The following is an 18,821-nucleotide window of genomic DNA, read 5'->3' as shown; positions in this document are numbered from 1 at the left end:
GATCGTCTACATACTCTCCTAGGTCGTAATCCGACGAGCTAAGGTGCAAGTGAGACACGTTGGGTAACAGTGCCAGTAACAGTGCAATCTCAGCATTGGGCGCACCACGCCGCAGTGCAGACCTCCACTTGTCTTGCCATTTCAAGATGCTATGCTTGTCCTCTGTCTTCGAATCAACTGGGACGACCCTGAACATCATTGGCGGTTCAGGAGGCGGGATCCGTTGGCTAGCATCCGACATAAGCATGGTCATGATAGGATCCAAGGGCAGGTACTCCGAATCGAAGCTTTTCGGTCTGTTCCCGTTCTGAAAGGCGTGTAGTCTGATAAACTTGACGTTTGCCGCGAGGTCTGATCGATGGATGAGTGTCCTGAGAAAGTTTTCGGTTCGGGTAGTCCTTCTGAAACGACGGTATCGTGTGGCAGGTAAATGGTCATCTTCGGTATACTGGTCCATTTCATCGTTGGTCCGGCTGAACTTGGAATGGAGAATTGGCTGAGCAGCGATGCAGAACAACTTTGAGGATTGACACAGGTCCAGAAGGGTGTGCTTTATGATGGTCGGATCGTTGTTGTCCTGGTTGTATTCATCTTCCAAGTGTCCAAGAATGTTCAGCAAGATCTCATCTGGAAACATGGCCATACTTGATGAACTTGCTGCTGCCTATGTCGAAAGGAGTAATGGAAGAAGGCCGGGCTTTTCCTTGAGTGCCCAAGAGCACGCTGCCACCAGTAGTTGTTCGTAAGCGGGTGGACCCTCGGGTTTTTTACTGGCCGGGTGATTTGGCATGCCACCGACGTCACATGAACACTGAATTCAAGCAAATTCCCATGTTTGCGCCATCGAATTTAGAAAGGATCAGGGGAAATCCATCTTTTTGAGTTTGCCTTATGTGCTAGATTTGTTACTCAAACGGCAACAAAAAATGCACAGTGATGTCTGAAAGTAGTGCTAAGTCCAGAAATATTCGCATCACACTGAAACGTGCTGCTAGACCGTGGAATCACATTTCGATGGTGCATCACTGCGTCTCGCTACGGCTAAACTTGACAAGGCAAAGTGTAGTACTTGGGGAGGCTGCATCGCTGTGTCGTGCCTCCTTGCCTGTGCTCAGTCATTGAGAACTTGGGAGACAAAAACACCCAAGCTAGAGATTGTGCCTCTACGAGAGGGGGAGACTAGTCCCACTGCCACACTTCGTCGGCTCCGTGCACCAGCACAAAGGATTCTCGAGGTCAAGCAGAGGTCTAACAAGGTGTGTTTGAGGGAGAGGATCTTGTCTTTGTCAGAGCCGAATTGTAGCTCACGATAGTCATTAGAGATATGCCCAACAATGCTGAGAAATATTTCGTCCGGCAAGTGAGTTGTGTTTTGAGCCAAGTTCTTCAATGGCTTCTTCAGGCGACCTACACAAAAGGTGCAGAGGAACAAGCCGCGGCGTGAATGTTGAGCTTCACTTCACCTTTGGCGATGCGATGTGTGACATCATGGCCGGAATGATTTGAGACTAAGACCTCTGCGAGGTTTTATTTTCTCTACGCTGACCCATCGAACCGATGCTACTCGCCGAAGAATCAGATGGAAATGGAGTGTTGACTCATTTGTTTTGTGATCAAAAATCGACGACATGGAGACATTGTAGAATGATCTAAATTCGGGACTGGTTCTCGGATGCTATAACTCGCTCAAGCCAAAGACTTGTCACACACATAGGCGTTCTTGGAAGAAGAACGACTCTTCAGGAAGAGAGCGCAGAGACCGAGGATGACGGCCAGAGCACCAATCTTTGCAACCCAGCTGATGCCACTGTCGGAAACAGCATCGCCATAACCAGCAGCCAATTCCTCCTCCTTGTGGTGCGAAAGGGGCTCATCGCCCTTCTCGTTGACAGGGGCGTCGGCAGCAGGCACGGGTACGGGGGCGTTGGCCGAGTCGTCGTCTTCTTCCTTGAGGTCCGCCACCGGCTCAGCCGAACCAATGAGCTTTTCTAGAGACAGCAAGCATCAGCGGCCCGGAGCGGCGAGAGAAGGGATTGAGCAAGCTGATCCGGACCAGACATACCGCCCGGAGCTGAATCAGAGCTCGGCTCTAATACCTTCTTCAGGGACCTCGAGCTCGCCACTCTTGGCGATCTTGATGGGCTTCTGAGGCTTGTCGCCAGCACCCTTGGGAAGGTTCTGGATCTTGTCGACGATCTCCCAGCCCTCGAGGACCTCGCCGAAAACGACGTGACGGCCGTCGAGCCAAGAGGTGATGGCGGTGGTGATGAAGAATTGAGAGCCGTTGGTGTCCTTGCCAGCGTTGGCCATGCCTGGAAAGCGAGTTAGACATGGTTGTGTATAGACCGAGGAGACGGTACATACTCAAAAGACCCTTCTTGCTGTGCTTCAGCTTGAAGTTCTCATCGGGGAACTTGTTGCCGTAGATGGACTTGCCGCCGGTGCCGTCACCCTTGGTGAAGTCACCGCCCTGGATCATGAAGTCCTTGATGACACGGTGGAAAGTAGAGCCCTCGTAGCCAAAGCCCTTCTCGCCAGTAGCAAGAGCTCTGAAGTTCTCGGCAGTCTGATGACACGTAAGCATAAGCAGTATGAGGTGAGAAAGGGTCTTGTAGCTACCTTGGGGACAGTCTTGCCGTAGAGACCAAGAACGATACGGCCGAGCTCCTCGTCACCGGAGGTCACATCGAAGTAGACCTAGGAATGGGTGAGCAATTGACAGCAGGCCAAGTCTTCAGGCTGGGGCAGCATACCTTGTGGGTGATCTTGGGACCCTTGACAGCCTCGGTAGACTGGGCAAAGAAGACAAAGGTGAAGGTGAGGATCACCAAGAGGGAGATGACGACTCTCTGAAAGCTGGCCATGATTGATGGGATGTCGAATTACAGCAGCAACTGGTTCGAGAGAGAGAGATCGAGGGGGAGGAAACAGGGTCAAGCACGGCATTGCACATTGCGGAGAAGACGAGCATTGACCTCCGACCGGCGACCGCCTGCATCTCGCGTCTTGGCACCTTCAGAAGTTCACGCTTCACCTTGATCGTCGACGACGACGTTTGCACTTTGCGCCAGCCTATTGTCCTCACAACACATACACACTCAACATGGTTGTAAGTAGTCATTGCAAGCGCCTTTGATTGTCGCTCTTCCCAGGACTGACCCGCACGCAGCTCGTCTTTGGTGTCAACTTTGCCGAATCGCGCCTCGTCAAGAGCGCTCTCGAGAGCTTTTACGGTGTCGGCCCTCAGATCTCGCAACGTCTCATGGCCCGTCTCTCCATCCACAACACCGCCAGGCTCCAGGGCCTGGGCCATCGCACAGTCAACGACCTTTCGGCTGAACTTCAAAATTTGACCATCGAGAACAACTTGAGGAGGAAGCTGCAAGACAACATCAAGCGTCTAAGAGATATGGGAACATACCGAGGAAGACGTCACGCTATGAGTCTGCCCGTTCGTGGCCAGAAGACTCGCACACAGGTCAGTGTCGATATCTTGCACCTCATGTCAACACACAACTGACATTTTCCAGATCGCGACAGCCAGAAAGCTCAACAGAGTCGTCCGCAGAGGTTGAGCCTGCTTTTCACTTCTTCATTGTACAAATACTCTCTTCACGGCATTGGGCGGCGTAGTGGTTTGCGATACCAAAAATTCATATTTCTTCTCATCCTCTCCGAAGACACAGTTCCCTTCTATTCCATGCAATCCATGATCCAAAACTCCCCCCGAAACATCATCGTTGTCGTCAAGCTAAGAGTAGAGGATATGACCCAACCCAAGTCCTGTTCTGGGTTTCCAGGCATGCACAAAACACCATTGTATGCAAACCAAACGAATGAAAAGAGACCGTCCGATGCAAATGCTAGAAAGATGAGCCAGTGATGGCTGGTCGGAAATGCTATCCGATGTATGGTCTGCATATGGTCAGTCGAAGTGTTTCGCCGGAGGTCAGATTCGACTCACATTGGAGTGTTGATCATTTAGGCCATTGTGGTTGTACGGTCACCGCAGCAGGCGAAGAGGAAGACATTGGATTGTTCGCTTCCAGTCTCCCTGGCACCTGGGTCTTTGCCAGTATCGCCGTTGTTCAAGACAATGTAGCCCGGGTCTTTGCCGGTGTCTCCATTGGCTAATACACCAGTAGGGTATGTGGTGGATGATGTGTGGGAGAGGACAAGGTCCATGGATGAGCAGTTGAGGTCGTAAGGCATGATGATTCTGTCGAGTCAATGGTTTGAGTTGATGTTTCAGTTGTTCGTGCCGCACTCATACTTCTTATACCATTCAAGACTGTCAGGGTAGCGACGTACATGGCGAAGTAAAGACCGTGCTCTGGCTTCGGTCATCAGGCAACAGACCCTCTGAAACTGTGAGAAAGGCCGCTAGGTCAGGGCCGCCAGGCCATGAACATACAGATGACGAACGCTATTCGTCAATACCAACAAGACTTATAGTTAGGACATTGCGGTGTTGGTTTCGAGAAATGCCAATGCCCGACTCCAGAGCGGGCCATAGCCTCCCGAGAGGCCTTAGAGACGTGATCACGGCCATGTCTGCCTGGCAAAGGCCACGAACCACTTCTGTTTTGGGAAGGAGGTGGAGTTGTTTGATTTCGAAGCGAAGCATTCCACGTTCGCAACCAACCCTGCTGTGAGTAAGAGCGTGGCAGTTACAAAAGGCATCAATGACTATACGGATCTTGATTGATCGGTTATCGATTAGTTAATCTGAGATGCTCTGAAAATAGAGGCGGAGTGGATGTCTGCCTTACCAAGACTGAGCCATGACGTCGATACCAACACGCGGGTGCTCGTAAAACCATTGTAAGCAACTTAGGCTTCCATGTTCTGAGAAGAGCACATGGCCTACGGTTGCAGTAGCATCCAAGCATGAGATTGCTTCGCCGCGCCCGGTGACTCGAAATGTCCAAAGGGGATCTTTGTCATGAAACCGAAATGTTCCGCGACCTCTCAAAGCACTGCCTAGATGCCTGGAAGTCGCGGTTGACTATGAGCACGATGTTTACCTTTGCTCATGTAAGCTCGATTCTATCCCGTTCAACGAACATGTATTGATCCTTCCGTCTGGGCACCCTGGACAATAGTTGATAGAGTTTCTGTCATCCCGACGCCGACATGGCCGACGCGGGCAGGTGCGGCCAACTCGAAGCCTTGGAGGCTGACATTCAGACAATCCTCGTCCATCAAATCTAATCAGCTATTCTCATCTTCCAACCCACTTTGTCTATCTGCGTATCCGACCGCAAACACCGCAACGCCAGATGTCGTATTTCGCTCATGCTACTCTATGGGAGTGCCGACTCCCGCGAGCCTGGCAAATGTCCCCAGGTAAAATCAAGCCTCTGGTCAGCTCTCCGGCCTCGTGACGATCGACACCTTGTTATCGACCCCAAAATAGGCCAGCAACATGGTCTGTACGATCGAGCTGCGCCCTCCACATAAATCCTTCCGCATAACATCCAGATGCACAGACAAGAAAGATGAAGAGGTGCTTCATCATGCTGACCTGCACTTCTAAAGGAGAGGCCCTTCCTCAAACTCATGTTTCTTCTGTTGTGAAAGAAGCTACTTCTTTTCAGTGATCCCCAAGGATCTCCAGGCGCCAATCATCCCGACTTCCGAGTATCATGCACATCCGGTATCCGGGTCCGTGCTGTTTAACCATTCTCTGCATTTGTATAGAACTGCGATCGCATGCCTGACTAGGCTCTCATGCTCCGTCACATCGCTAATAAGATAGCCTCGCTATCTCGGGGTTAAAATCATTGGCATTGTACCTCGCCAGACAGGCACCTAAAGCAAACATCCGCCGATATGCAACCTCAAACTTGACGAAACACCCCTGGCAGCGCAAAAGTAACTCAATTCCTACAAGAATTGAGGCAGCTCAATGTCTTCTAACTTAGCTCCTCGTCGTGAGTCATCGGGGATTGACCATTGACCGAGTCCGCTTGCCTTGATTCACCGGTTTGCAATCTGAACCCTCGATTGTGATACCGACCGGCCACAGCCGCTTACGCTGTGCGACTTCTGACTTGCATGAGGTTCACCGATCTTGCAAGTTTGCTTCATGTGCTTCAAGATTCCAACTGTGGTCGAGCAATGCTGTTATCACTCTCCAGGTTGGTTCCATCTCGACATGTCTTCAATTCGGATTGCAATATCTATTGATGGGCTTCATTCGCATGTCATTGGTCCGCAACCGAGATTGCTATATATTGTACATAGTATCTGCATACCGGTTGATGCGGGGCGTCATCACATGACTCTGTGCACCAGTCTTCCAAGCTGGACGACCTCAGCCTTGTAGACTCGTCTCATTCCCACAGCCACGATGACAATGTAAGGGCTGGTGAAAACAGTCTAAGTCCATGCTGTCGTGCGGTACGGAACGCTCCTTAGTGTACGAAATCCTACTCCAACCACCCCAACCTGACACAGCCCTGTGCGCCTGTGTTGTCTTTCCCATCCGGAGGGGCCCAGCTCAGGCGGACCGTGAACACGATGGAATCCTTTGCTTACGGACCTAACAAAATGGAAGATCTCTTTGATTATGGGCCTGACTTGCTTTCTGACCGGGCATCTTTCCAAGCTCTTGTTGATGAGCTATATTCAACAGACTCAAATATGCAATTAGATGTTGAGTTTAGCAGCCGTGGCACCTCGCCAACAGGGCCTGCCACTCCACCTTCGTCTTCGGGCGGCCAGGAAGAGGTTGCTAGCCCAGACGTGGAACACGAACATCAAGCCTTCGCTCAAGGAGCACTGATGACAGAGATGCTTGCCGGGATGGAAGGATCCACTCCAAACGATCTGATGAGGTCAGGAACCAACGTGTATGATGCCCTCGACACGATCGATCAATCCTTCCACAACCCTTATCTGGGCGTGCCATCATCTACTCAGTACCCCCACTGTCAGGTGCCAGCTTATACCTGGGAAACCTATCCTGCCAGAGCTTTACAGTACGGGACTGCCTACAATACCAACTTCTCATGGATGGACCCTGCCGCTGTCAACTCTAGCAACACAGGCACTTTCTATCACTCTGGCACTCGAGCCTCCATCGACCAGTCAAGACTAATACCCAGGTCCACCATGATTCCTGCCTCTCAGAATGGTTCCACCACGGGTGTACCTCGAAGGGTTACCCATGGATATGGGTCTATGTCTTTGGAGAGCCTGCCATCCGACGATATGATGACCAGATATCCACAGTTGTCCTCACCGGAGATTATCATGAGCGATGCTGGCTATCATCCCAACACCAGTCTACCAGAAGACAACGACTTTGAACTGTCAGGCCCACCTGTCAGCGCTGCAAGTCATCACACCGAACCCTCGATTGTCAACAATAGCAACAACATTCAGCCGCAAGCAAGGATTTTAGCAGAAGACACTTTCACCTTCTCCACAGAGAGCACACAAGCCCTCGAGACATCTGGTCTACCAATACGAAATGACGTGCGTGCGTCAAGGGACCAGGGCAACTCTCGTTCACCAGAAACGACTCGGCGTGGAATGGTCTCAAGGCCCTCGTCATCTCGAGGTTCCAGCCCGAGAGCCATGAACAAAGGAGGACGCTCGGGAGGCCTTGATGGCAATACTCGAGCACATGCCAATCAGATGCGAAAGCTCGGCGCATGTTGGATATGCGCGTTTCAGAGGGATCAATGTGACCCAGGAAGCCCGTGTACCAGATGTCAAGATCGTAGTATCAGAGGATCCTTACACATGCTACCTTGCTCACGTATGCATTTGTCGGATCTGGTGCATCAGTTCCTCCCTGCTACGATGAATAGACAGCATCGTCGTGAGGAGATCATATCTTTTGCGAAGAAGAGCTTGCGCTCGTGGAAGACAGAGGCCCCTATCCAGGTTTACCTGACATCTCTCGGTCTGGGACATTTCGCCTGGGATCTGCACGAATTTGAGCCGTCTTCTCAAGATCTGTTGTTACAGAAGCGATACAAGGTCGGTATCTCTGGAACCTGGCAGCGCATTGAGAAAAGATCACCACCGCTCGCCCTCAAACAGGTCAACTTCAGTCAAACTCAGAGGCTTGACGATTACGTGGACAATATTGTCGAACAATATCTTGAAGACTTCCAGAACCAAGCATATTATGGGGAGGAAGACTCTTGCGCCATGTTCCAAAGTGAGCTGCTGAGAGCACTGTGTAGTCTGTACATCAGTCTGCCGGATGAAGAAGACGTAAGTCATTGTGTATGCCTTCTATATTTCATGACTGACACAAATCTAGGACAAGACTCTCAAAGGTGACGTACGTCAGGTCATCAGACTGCTGGTTCTCACCTGCATCATGGACCATCCCATCACCATTGTTGCGACCTACCAAGATACAGCTATCAGTATGATGCAGAGTCACAATAATCCACAAGTCTACGGCACGTGGACCTCTCCTATGCTGGCCAATCGACAGCTCAAGTACTTCTTCTCCGAGATGCAGACACAGCAGTACAACAAGAGTCTGAATCGTTTACACCAGATTCTGCGCAAAGCAGGAGACAAGAACAAGCTGTGGATGTCGTCTTTCGTGTTGATGCTCGGTATTGCTCTCGTGCTCGAGCAATGTCAACATTTGCTGTGGATCAAGGCAGACGCAAAAGTCGCCAGACGGGAGTCCTCGTCAATCGATGCCGAGTGGGAAGCCCGAAGCCATTGCAACGAAATGGACGATGGGTTCGAGTTCCTGTGCAAGCTCTACCACTGCAAATACCGTGGCAAGCACAGACAAAAGACCAGATATGAAGAATTGAAGAACAAGACCTCGAACGCAGCCGAGGCGGAGTTTGCAGAAAAGATTTATGATATTGTCGACAGAAATGGTGAGTTTGTGGATTTGAGTCTGACCCGCACCGAACACTCTGCTAACTTTCCGAGTCGAAGGCGGATACTTGTTGCATCGTCAACAGTTGACGATCTCTGGTATGCAGGAGAACAACCATGTTTCGAGATTGGTTGCCAGGTTTTTGGTCGAGCTGATGGGACTGACTCAATCCTCGCCTTGAACCGAGGGGGAGAACTTGAAGGGATGACTTGACGAATTGGCCAACGACACATTTTACGAAGGATTGAACGACAAAAGGAAAGAACAACGACGGCGGCGTGTGACAGAAATGATTTTGATATCTTAAAAACATAATAACGCGTTATCAACAATACATCTCAAAAATGGCATGTGAGGAAGCGCAAGTCAGACTCAAGAGATCATCTAAGAAACGATGAGAAAGTCATTTGAGAACCACCCTTCTTCTTTTCTCTTGTGCGGTGATATGATCCTTGTCCCGTGGGTAATAGCGGCGACAAAGTTTGATTATCCGCTCGTAATCGTTATGTATGTGTGTGTGTATAGAGAAAGAAGACTGAGTTTCGAGTCGCGCATGGCATTTTTGGAAAGCCCATGCGGCCAAGACGACAGAAGTTGTGGTCGAGAAGGTCTTGGCAGCGGCCATATGTGATGGCTTTTGCCGAGAAGGAAAATCCTAGACAGTTTTGTTCGCGCAGAGCTTGCTTGTTTTCTTTTCTAAACATCAACATCCGACTCGACTTTTGTTAGTTGCGCTCAACTCCGCAACCACGACACTGCTGTCTCTCTTGGCCGCCTGCGCTCTTGGTTCATCTTGCGCTTTACAGTTGAGCTGCAAGAGAACCTCAAGACGCACGCGCACCTACCAGAGATGCGCACGCAGGAAAAGAGCTTGGAAGTAATGGAGGACGATCGATGGTCGTCATCAGGATCACAACATATCTACAACATAACACCACGAAATGCCTGCGGGGAGGCTTTTCAATGCCTTGCCTGCTTACTTATTCAATTAGTGGGAGAAAAACTCCATACGGCGAAATAAGCAGCGCCCTGTCTTCTCCACCCTCATGCACCAGAATAGTGGTGTCCGAGGACTATGATAGACAAACATCTCTTGCATATATCAATTAATTCATTGCTTTCCTGAAATCTCTTTGCCGAGTCGCATCGCTTCCCTTCTCATGTTGTGCTGGTGTGGGTCTGGTTGTAGCCGGAAGCACTCTCACCAGTCTACGTTATTCCGTTCTTCGCACGCACTTGTACAGTCACATGGCACATCAAGGTCATATTGATCTAAGACTGCTTGCTCAATTGCTCCTGGACGATTCTAGAGACAATCTTCTCCAAGATGGCAGGCTCTCCACCAGCCTTGCCTTCAAAGTAACCGATCACACTCTTCTCGACATACTTGCCCACGCAATCAACCTCGATGTTGACAGTCTCGCCCTTCTGCTTGTTTCCCATGACGACCTTCTCTTGCGTGTAGTTGATCATCATGATCTCGAACCATCCTTCTTCGTCATCCACAGCCGTAATGGTGAGACTGGCACCATCCAACGTCACGTAGCCCTTCTCGACGATGTAGCGCAGCACACTCTTGTCCCTCGGTGACAGACGGAAGACCTTGGCCTCGTTGTCGGGAGTCACGGATACAATCTCGGCGATGGTGTCGACATGTCCCTGCACAAAGTGACCTCCCATTCTCGTATGTGCGCTGACAGCACGCTCGAGGTTGACTTTGCTGCCTTGCTTGAGTGCGCCTAGGTTTGTGCGGCGGAGTGTCTCTGGTGCAGCGCCGATCTTGAAGGATGAGGAGGTGAATTCAGTGACGGTGAGGCAGGTGCCGTTGACCGAGATGGAGTCGCCATTGTTGCAGTCGCCGAGGATGGAGGAGCAGTCCGAGATGGTCATTGTGGTGCCGCCGCCTGAGGTGGCATCTTGCTGCACGAGCTCCGAGACGGCTATGAGTCGTTGATTAGCTTGATGGTTGTGGTAATGGCTGTCGCAAAGGTGATTCGCGTACTGCCTAGTGTTTCGACGATTCCGGTGAACATGGTGAATTGATTGAGTGTGGTTACTGTGATTAGGAAGGTGGTGTTTGTCTAAGAGCAGTAGAAAATGGAGGGTAGGGTGTGACTGTTTCTCTTGATCTTTCCTTAACATGAATATGTCATCAGCGGGAAAGCTTCCACCACTCGCCAAAAGATGCCCCGAGTGAAGGCAGCCAGGGTCCATCAATCAATTGAGCGGCCAGCAGGCCCAGCCATCTCATCGCATCTGCAAGCTGCTGCAGCTCCCAATCCCAAGGGCGGTCAGCGCCCAATGCCGTGATTTTTGCTCCAATGCTCACTCCTCTAGCCTTGCCCAGTCACGCACCAGATACTTGAATCACACGCATAATAAACTTGACGACGAATCACACACTACAGCAGCATCCTACAACCCGCCATGAGCTTCTTCGGCGGCCCCTCCTCGCACCGTTCCTCCCCGCGCAGCAGTACGCACCACAAATCCACACGACCGGTCTTTCCACGCGCACCTTCCTCATCTGCATCATTCTTCTCCCGCAACGGTGGTTCATCAAGCTACTACAAACGCCGCCCGCGCGATGGATACGTCCAAAGTCTCATCCACAAATTGAAACGCTTGATACAAGATCTCTGGGACTATGCGCGAAGGCATCCTTTGAAAGCTTTCATGGCCGTGGTCGTGCCGTTGATGAGTGCGGGTGGTGCATTACACAGTCTGCTGAAGCAGTTCGGAGTCAGGATGCCTGTAGCCTTTGACGGTGTTCACTCGACACGAGGGGGTGGTTATTATGGCTCAAGTGGTTATGGTGATTACGAGGAAAGTGGTTTCGGATCCATGTTTGGAGGCGGAAGTGCTATGGATACAGTGGGCTCTCTGATGAAAGTCGCGCGAGTCTTCATGTGAGCTTAAATGCTTCGCAACATTCGACCAAAGGCTTCACAATGACTACTTGATCGATGGTCATGGAAGCTCTTATGGCATCACATCCCATGCCGACGTGAATTGCTGGCCAATTCACGGTCGACAGCCAAGGAGCCCTCAACAATCAATTGGAAATGGTCTTCACGAGACGGGTACCCATGAACGTTACTCTTGAAGAGTTGCAAAGACGACAGCCCATCAAGCGATGGCGCTGCGGAATGATTTTGCTTCTGGGACGGTGAATCGAGGATGAAGGACGCAGCAATTGAGAGCTGCTTAGAGTGATATTTTACGATTCCATGCTTGAAGATATTACTCCAATAGCAGAGTTTACGATAGACGTACACCAGCAACAGAAGGTTCCTTTGAGTCGAGATATTCGAGATTTGCATCACAAAGAATTGAAGCATCACTTCAGCACGTGACTAGAAGATTGCTGACCATGGTCGGTCAAGGTCGGCGAGGCACAGGATTTGGCAAGAGAAGGCGAAATCGACAACGACATGTTTGAAGCCAATCTCATTTGACAACAAGCTTCGTGGAGAGGTGGTCGGGAGGTGGGCGAGATGAACAGACGAAATGCATCTCGTCAGAGATCGGTGGCGACCGGGAAGGTGCGGCCCTTGACCCTCGGCACAAGCAGCGGCAAGCCGGGAGACTTTGGGCGAGAGAATCATCAGGCTCGCGCTGATTGGCCAGATCTGTGGAACAAGTCGAAGGCAGGCCGTCCTGGGGCAAACCTGTGCATCGTCGTCGTCGACTCTTTTGTTTCCCCTCGTTGTGCTCAGATCTCCTACATCTCCTAATCTCCACTCCACACACACAACCCACCACAACCATGTCGTTCAGAATGGCTACCTCGCGCATTGCGCCCCGCATGATGTTCCGCCGCTCCATGGCCACCACCGTCGAGTCGAGCAAGGGACCCATCCAGGGCGGTACTGAGGCCATCAGCGCCTCGAGACCCGTTCTCTCGCCCAACCAGACTTCGACCGTCAACGAGCCCGCAAAGGACGCCGACAGCAAGGTCAAGACTTTCCACATCTACAGATGGAACCCCGATGCTCCCAGCGACAAGCCTCGCATGCAGAGCTACACCCTCGACCTTAACAAGACCGGCCCCATGATGCTCGACGCCCTGATCAGAATCAAGAACGAGCTCGACCCTACCCTCACTTTCCGCCGCAGTTGCAGAGAGGGTATCTGCGGTTCCTGCGCCATGAACATTGACGGTGTCAATACTCTTGCCTGCTTGTGTACGTTCACCTTTACCTTTGGCGTGACATTGGCCAATTACTGACCATCATTCAGGCCGTATCCCCACCGACACCAAGGCTGAGAGCCGCATCTACCCCCTTCCTCACACCTACGTCGTCAAGGACCTCGTTCCTGACCTCACCCAATTCTACAAGCAGTACAAGTCCATCAAGCCCTTCTTGCAGCGTGAGACCGCTCCTGAGGACGTAAGTCTATTGCCTTACCCACTTCCCACAACAAACATACTGACACAACCTCTAGGGCCGCGAGTACCGCCAGTCCCCTGCCGAGCGCCGCAAGCTCGATGGTCTGTACGAGTGCATTCTGTGCGCCTGCTGCAGCACTTCCTGCCCTTCATACTGGTGGAACTCCGAGGAGTACCTCGGCCCCGCCATCCTCCTCCAGTCCTACCGCTGGATCGCCGACTCTCGTGACGAGAGAACCGCCACTCGCCAGGACGCTCTCAACAACTCCATGTCGCTGTACCGTTGCCACACCATTCTGAACTGCTCCAGGACATGTCCCAAGGGTCTCAACCCTGCCCTCGCCATCGCCGAGCTCAAGAAGTCCATGGCTTTCACCTAAGCTATGCTTCTCTTTACCAAAATTTGATCAATCGTCCTTTTTCTCTCTACACGGTGTACATTTTGGAGCGAGGGTACCCACATCTGTTTCTTGTTTAGTTCTTTTTCTCAACCTTTCTTTTTGTCCATACTCCTCGGTCGTGGAGGTAGTACGATCCTGAATCATTGCTATTAGGCATACCCCCCAAATGTTCTGCTGTTCTTTATTCTGTACAACGTATCAGCTACACGAAGAATGAAATAAATTACCATTACCCCTTATCCCTGGTACAACACTTTGTCATGTGCGTAGTCCGATCGGCTCGCAAGCCAAGAATGAAGTGGTAAACATATAAAGAATTGTCGAGAAATCACACGAGAATGAAGCAGCATCGGTAACAGTGCTGTGATAACACATTGTGAAGACTAGAAGCAAATGATCCAAACCGCTCTTTCCTTTTGGCCTCCCTCTCTTGCGCTCGTCCCTTTCTCTTCATACTGTCGAAACGTGGCTGGGTTGTTGTAAAGGAAAGTGTATATACCCTATTTGACAGAGTCGGATGTCAACAATCATTTGCTTTCGACACTTGAGTATCTCCATCTGCATCTGACCTCTTTCCAACCGAGCTACCCACCTTGCTCTCGAGTTTCCATGCACTTGTTTTCGTGGAATATTTCCTACGAGGTCATAACTCTACGGACTCGAGACGACGATAATAACGATAGCTTTTGGGAACCAAAGGTCAAGGATACCTCGAACTGTTACGCTTTCGGCTCTAGGCTGGGTACAGTAGTTCCAATGATTATTCTTGGATCCGTGGTTGGTGGAAAGGAAAGGAAAGTTCGTGCAATACTTGTTTGTGGGGGCGACCCTGGTAGACACGCTTCGCATGAGGTATGCCAGGATATCTCGTGCTTTGCAGTATACGATAGAGTTTTCCGATGTGATGATGTGAAACTGAAATGAATACCAAGAGCCATGACGGACGGAATGATGATGTCAAGAAGTTGCTTGGTGGATAGAAAACAGTCGTTCTTTTGGAGCTGCATGGACGATTCCTTTAGACGCACAAGCTCAATGGTGTGTGAAGCAAGATGAAATGTTCGTTTGGATGGATGTGTATTAAACTTTGAAGCTATCTGATGCTATGGTAACGCTATATACCCTATAAACTAATCTGCTCGGGAGAAGAATACAACGACAGTAGGAGACAACACTTTTCTGCCTTGAAGATGGAGGAAATCGTGAGTAGTATCGTGCTCGTTCAGTTCATTCCCGACTTTTCCCCTGATATAAAGATAGGTGAGAGGAGTTGCACACCTGAAATAAAGAAAACCTGAAGAACGAGCCGTGGGGGTATCAAAGTATGTCAGTCTTTTTTGTTCTTTTCATTGATGGTATTCGTTGCTGATGAGCTGGTCGTATAGGTGTTCATGCTTTCTCGCCATTGTGCTCGACCTCGAAGCCACTATGCTTCTGGCGAAGCGCTTTGGCAAGCATGAGCTCTCTCATCCAGTCGATGCGCTCGTTGCTGTTGGTAACAGCGAAGTGGTGGGTCTTGCCATGTGCCAACTTGACTCTGTCGTTGCCACTGGGCACGAGCTGGAAAGAGAAAGCGGCAGCGGAGTCGAGGTCTTTCTTCTTGTCGCCGAGCTTGAGGTTTTTGAGGGCAGCTGTAATCTTGTTATTGGAAGGCGTGGATGCACAAGCAACGCTATAGTCGTCAACGTCGATGCTGTCGAGCATGAGGGCGGAGAGTCGATTGCTCTCGTGCATAGCGAGCTGCGTGCCATGGAGACGGAAATGCGCGTTCTGCCACTCATGACGCAGAAGCTTTGTCTTGCGTTTCTTCATATAACCAGCATGTGAGACATCAGTGCCGTAGGTAGCTTGCATGTGGGCTTTCTTCATCTCCTTTTGCTTAGCCTTGTCGACGACGTGAATCAGTTTGGACGGGGATCGCTGGATGGCGGTCGTGGGTGAGAACACGGCATTCTCGTCAAGAGCGGGCAGTTGGTGGGAGGGCTGGCGACGGAATTCGGTGCGCGTGTGCTCTCGGTATTGCATATTGGGTGGAACCGATTGGCTGGTGTCACGAGAGATAGGACCCAGGGGGACTGCCGTGACGGGAACGTCCATCTCAGACGCAGGAGTGCCATGGCGATAGATTTGATGGCCTCCAGGCGAGGCGGCTGCACTGCGGCAAGGAGACATGATTGTCTCGGCAGGCGAGAAGACGTTGGGCATGCCTAGCCAAGGGTTGGCACTGGCAGAGCGAGGAATAGCAAGCTTGGGCAGATGCTTGAGATTCTCATGTGGTTCCTGTGTCAGGGAAGGACGTTGAAGAGAAGGATATGCTTGTTGATGAAGCCGTGGGAACATCTCAAAGGCATTGCCGGGAAAGGTATCGAGAGGAGGAGTCGGCGGTGCCTCAACCTGCGCCTGACCTACATGTTGGAAGTTGAGGAATTGCTTGACGTTCTCCTGAGGATCCCGGCTCTGGAGTTGAGAAAGCATGTTCTCGTGAAGTGCGAACGCGGGGAGTTGTCCGGGTCCAAGGAGATCAGAGGAAGCGACGATCGAAGGCGGCATGTTCTCCGAAACCGGTCGAGTCGCAACTCCCGTCGAAGGCGAAGCCTCTTGGTGACGGTGTACGTTTTCCAATACTTTGTAAGCAGTAGCTGCGTTACCGGGATCGCCTGTAATCAATATTTGACCTCCACGATCCGGACTGATCGGCCAGCCTTGCTGATCTCGAATACGAGCAAAGAGTCTTTGTTGTTTGCGCCACTTGGGACAATTCTCGCCTTTGGGGCAGTTGTGTTCTCTGGGCATTAGCTGTTCGATGGCGACAATCGAGACCGACTCTGCAGGTGTGATGACATCGTCATGATGGCGATTCTTCCGACCACGTCGTTTCTTATGGCGGACGGGAGTGACTGGTGTCATATCGTCTTCCAGAGAAAGAGCAGGTAATGCTTCTCTAGGAATGTCCCCATCTGATTTGGATCTGATGTTGGTCGGAGGGCGGGAGATATCCTGGAATGGTGTTGGCACAGGACTTGGGCCTCTCTCACCACCTTTCAGATTCTGTATAGCGTTCCAAAGTTGATGGCGTTTGCCAAAAGACTCGATTTCCAGTTCCTTCAGATTCTCAAACTCAAGCTCTACCAAGATTGTTCCGTTAATGTCATGCTTCTCGAACTTGTCGACAACCTCGTGAGGTAGCCCAGTCTCGAGCATCCAATTTAAGACATCCTCGGTTGTCCATCTCTCGATACTATAGGGCGAAGGAGATTGGAGTACTGCATCAAGACCTGGAACATATAGATCTTGAGGTGAGAAGGCGAACTCTTGAGGCGAAGCAATAGTGGCTTGTGGCGGCAATTCCATGGTCTTTGGAAATAGTGGAGACATTTGCAAAGCGTAATCGAAAGCAAACTCGGCAGAAGACTGGGAAGCACGGAACAAGTGTGGGCCTTTTGGCCCTTCTACAGGCTTTCCATAGACTGTGAATGGGCCGCTACGTTCAAACTGTATATCAGAACGAGGGGTCAAAGCCTCCTCAAATGAGGAAACAGTGGTTTGACTCCGTCGTCTGCTGTCAAACTGTGCCGTGATTAGTGTCAAGATGGAGCGTGAAGATCCGTGAATCACTCACTGAGTCGAAGCTAGGCTTTGGAGAGTTTTCTTCGAACAAACTCTCATCGTCATCCACATCAGTCTCATATATTTCAGTGGCTTCAGAGATAGGTCGAGCATAAGATGTCTTGGATGGGGTCGAGAAGGGTGTTCTGAGTGTCTGAGGCTGTGAACCCTGAACACCCACGTGAACGGCGTGTGTCATGGCCAGCTTGACTCGTCAGCCAATGTCTTGGATCCGGAAGAATGCATTTCACCTACCATGACGAACAAAGCAAAGGGTAAGAACCAAACGTCAAGCAAAATCCAGATGAAACGACAGTTGACACCGTTGCCAGTGAGATATTCTATAGCGTGCGGTTCGTGACACGAAGACGACGGCGAGACTGAAGTTCGGGTCTTCGCGCGGTAGCAATATGGAAGGCTTTTGTAGAGATAGCCGTTGCGTGAATGGGAGGTACACTTTCCCGTATCCTCCTGTGTGCGTCCCCTCAGTGTGACCAGCCATCGTAGCGGGATTAATAGGCGTCAATGGAATTGGAGCGGTTGGCCAAGTGCCTGCAGATGGATAGATTACACACCTATCCTAGGCCGGTTTCGGATCTGATGTTATCCATTGGACGCCATTGAACCTGCAGCGAGCCATCTTGTGGTGGGAGTGATAGGGATTTAGGTCGCATATGCGCGTACATGCAACGATTGATTGGCTCCATAATCTTGGTCAAGTTTTTGGCTGAGCGAAGAATAGATAAGTCAATTGTGGCCTGCATCGGAATAGCTAGCCATGAAATGAGACATATGCCGTGCAACCTGAGCAGTCTTGGATTTCGAGACCAGTCGCGTAGAACACCCCGCCACACGTGCAGAAGCAATATGTATAAGGTGCTCCCATACAGCAAACACTGCAGCGATCACGCTGTCGCAAGAACCTGGTAAGCGTCGCACATGGTCACAATGCAAGGGGGAAGGAGAAAGCACACATCTGGTGTGGCCTCAACACGAGCGGTGAACCTGCAGCGAACAGGCTCTGTCATGAAGCATATTCTGCTGTCTCTCAATGCAGTCAAACACTTCGAGCGAGTCTGGCCAACATACCTCGCTACGTAGGACCTCTCCAGTCGCAAGACTAATCTTGAGCCCCGAGAAAATGATTGAAACGAATTGGTCTGCGAATGGCCGAGCCTTGGACGGGGAAGTGCGCGTGACTCGATGGCTAAAGCCAGACCTGAGCACTGGAAACCAATAGAGGCACGAAGCCGGGATTTTCAATGCTGAATGGTGAATTATTGGACTCAGCGAGCCGCCCGAGTAGACTGGAACTTCACGGCCGCTCAAACGATAGAACTCTGGCCGGCACCACGCAGCCGTATGCAAACTCCTTGTTCGCAAGGACTGATTTCAAAGGGCCATTCTCGACGGAACCTCGAGTTGAACCAAGACGTCGGAAAAGCAGCACCAATGGAGGCAAGTCACATATGATATCGGAATCCTAACGCATGAGACACTGAGGTTCCTGCATGGTGGTCGTTGAATAAATGAGTGTGCCGCAGCAGAG

General features: G+C 51.0%; 7 protein-coding genes across 7 annotated transcripts; 4 read left to right on the top strand and 3 right to left on the bottom strand.

The window, feature by feature from the left end:
• Positions 1–1,924: 1,924 nt before the first annotated feature.
• Positions 1,925–2,925, bottom strand: M438DRAFT_346218 (peptidyl-prolyl cis-trans isomerase B). The gene is made up of 4 exons (XM_029905620.1): positions 2,754–2,925; positions 2,620–2,697; positions 2,365–2,566; positions 1,925–2,312 (listed from the first exon to the last, which is right to left on the bottom strand). Exons 1-4 carry the CDS (start codon positions 2,862–2,864, stop codon positions 2,077–2,079), a joined length of 627 nt encoding a protein of 208 aa, XP_029760338.1. The 5' UTR covers positions 2,865–2,925; the 3' UTR covers positions 1,925–2,076.
• Positions 2,926–3,103: 178 nt separating this feature from the next.
• On the top strand, positions 3,104–3,575 carry M438DRAFT_335858 (ribosomal protein S13; the record flags this gene model as incomplete). The annotated part of the gene is made up of 3 exons (XM_029903842.1): positions 3,104–3,109; positions 3,170–3,478; positions 3,531–3,575. 3 exons carry the CDS (start codon positions 3,104–3,106, stop codon positions 3,573–3,575), a joined length of 360 nt encoding a protein of 119 aa, XP_029760337.1.
• A 2,778-nt stretch (positions 3,576–6,353) lies between these two features.
• On the top strand, positions 6,354–9,210 carry M438DRAFT_406211 (uncharacterized protein). Its single transcript, XM_029909828.1, has 3 exons — positions 6,354–8,235; positions 8,285–8,870; positions 8,932–9,210. Exons 1-3 carry the CDS (start codon positions 6,526–6,528, stop codon positions 9,051–9,053), a joined length of 2,418 nt encoding a protein of 805 aa, XP_029760336.1. The 5' UTR covers positions 6,354–6,525; the 3' UTR covers positions 9,054–9,210.
• Positions 9,211–10,139: 929 nt separating this feature from the next.
• M438DRAFT_346213 (riboflavin synthase subunit alpha) lies at positions 10,140–10,786 on the bottom strand. Its single transcript, XM_029905619.1, has one exon. It carries the CDS (start codon positions 10,760–10,762, stop codon positions 10,145–10,147), a length of 618 nt encoding a protein of 205 aa, XP_029760335.1. The 5' UTR covers positions 10,763–10,786; the 3' UTR covers positions 10,140–10,144.
• Positions 10,787–11,101: 315 nt separating this feature from the next.
• On the top strand, positions 11,102–12,201 carry M438DRAFT_346212 (uncharacterized protein). The gene has a single exon (XM_029905618.1). The coding sequence runs from the start codon at positions 11,300–11,302 to the stop codon at positions 11,783–11,785; it is 486 nt and encodes a 161-aa protein (XP_029760334.1). The 5' UTR covers positions 11,102–11,299; the 3' UTR covers positions 11,786–12,201.
• A 104-nt stretch (positions 12,202–12,305) lies between these two features.
• M438DRAFT_406208 (mitochondrial succinate dehydrogenase subunit B) lies at positions 12,306–13,762 on the top strand. Its single transcript, XM_029909827.1, has 3 exons — positions 12,306–13,059; positions 13,115–13,266; positions 13,322–13,762. The coding sequence occupies exons 1-3, from the start codon at positions 12,642–12,644 to the stop codon at positions 13,643–13,645; spliced, it is 894 nt and encodes a 297-aa protein (XP_029760333.1). The 5' UTR covers positions 12,306–12,641; the 3' UTR covers positions 13,646–13,762.
• A 1,293-nt stretch (positions 13,763–15,055) lies between these two features.
• M438DRAFT_274360 (uncharacterized protein) lies at positions 15,056–17,471 on the bottom strand (the record flags this gene model as incomplete). The annotated part of the gene is made up of 2 exons (XM_029900706.1): positions 15,056–17,233; positions 17,286–17,471. 2 exons carry the CDS (start codon positions 17,469–17,471, stop codon positions 15,056–15,058), a joined length of 2,364 nt encoding a protein of 787 aa, XP_029760332.1.
• Between the last annotated feature and the right edge of the window lie 1,350 nt (positions 17,472–18,821).

The sequence above is a fragment of the Aureobasidium pullulans genome, assembly GCF_000721785.1.
Source record: "Aureobasidium pullulans EXF-150 unplaced genomic scaffold scaffold_10, whole genome shotgun sequence".
Classification (NCBI taxonomy): domain Eukaryota; kingdom Fungi; phylum Ascomycota; class Dothideomycetes; order Dothideales; family Saccotheciaceae; genus Aureobasidium; species Aureobasidium pullulans.
Note: the sequence above shows the minus strand (reverse complement) of the source record. Positions and strands in the feature narration are given on the sequence as shown.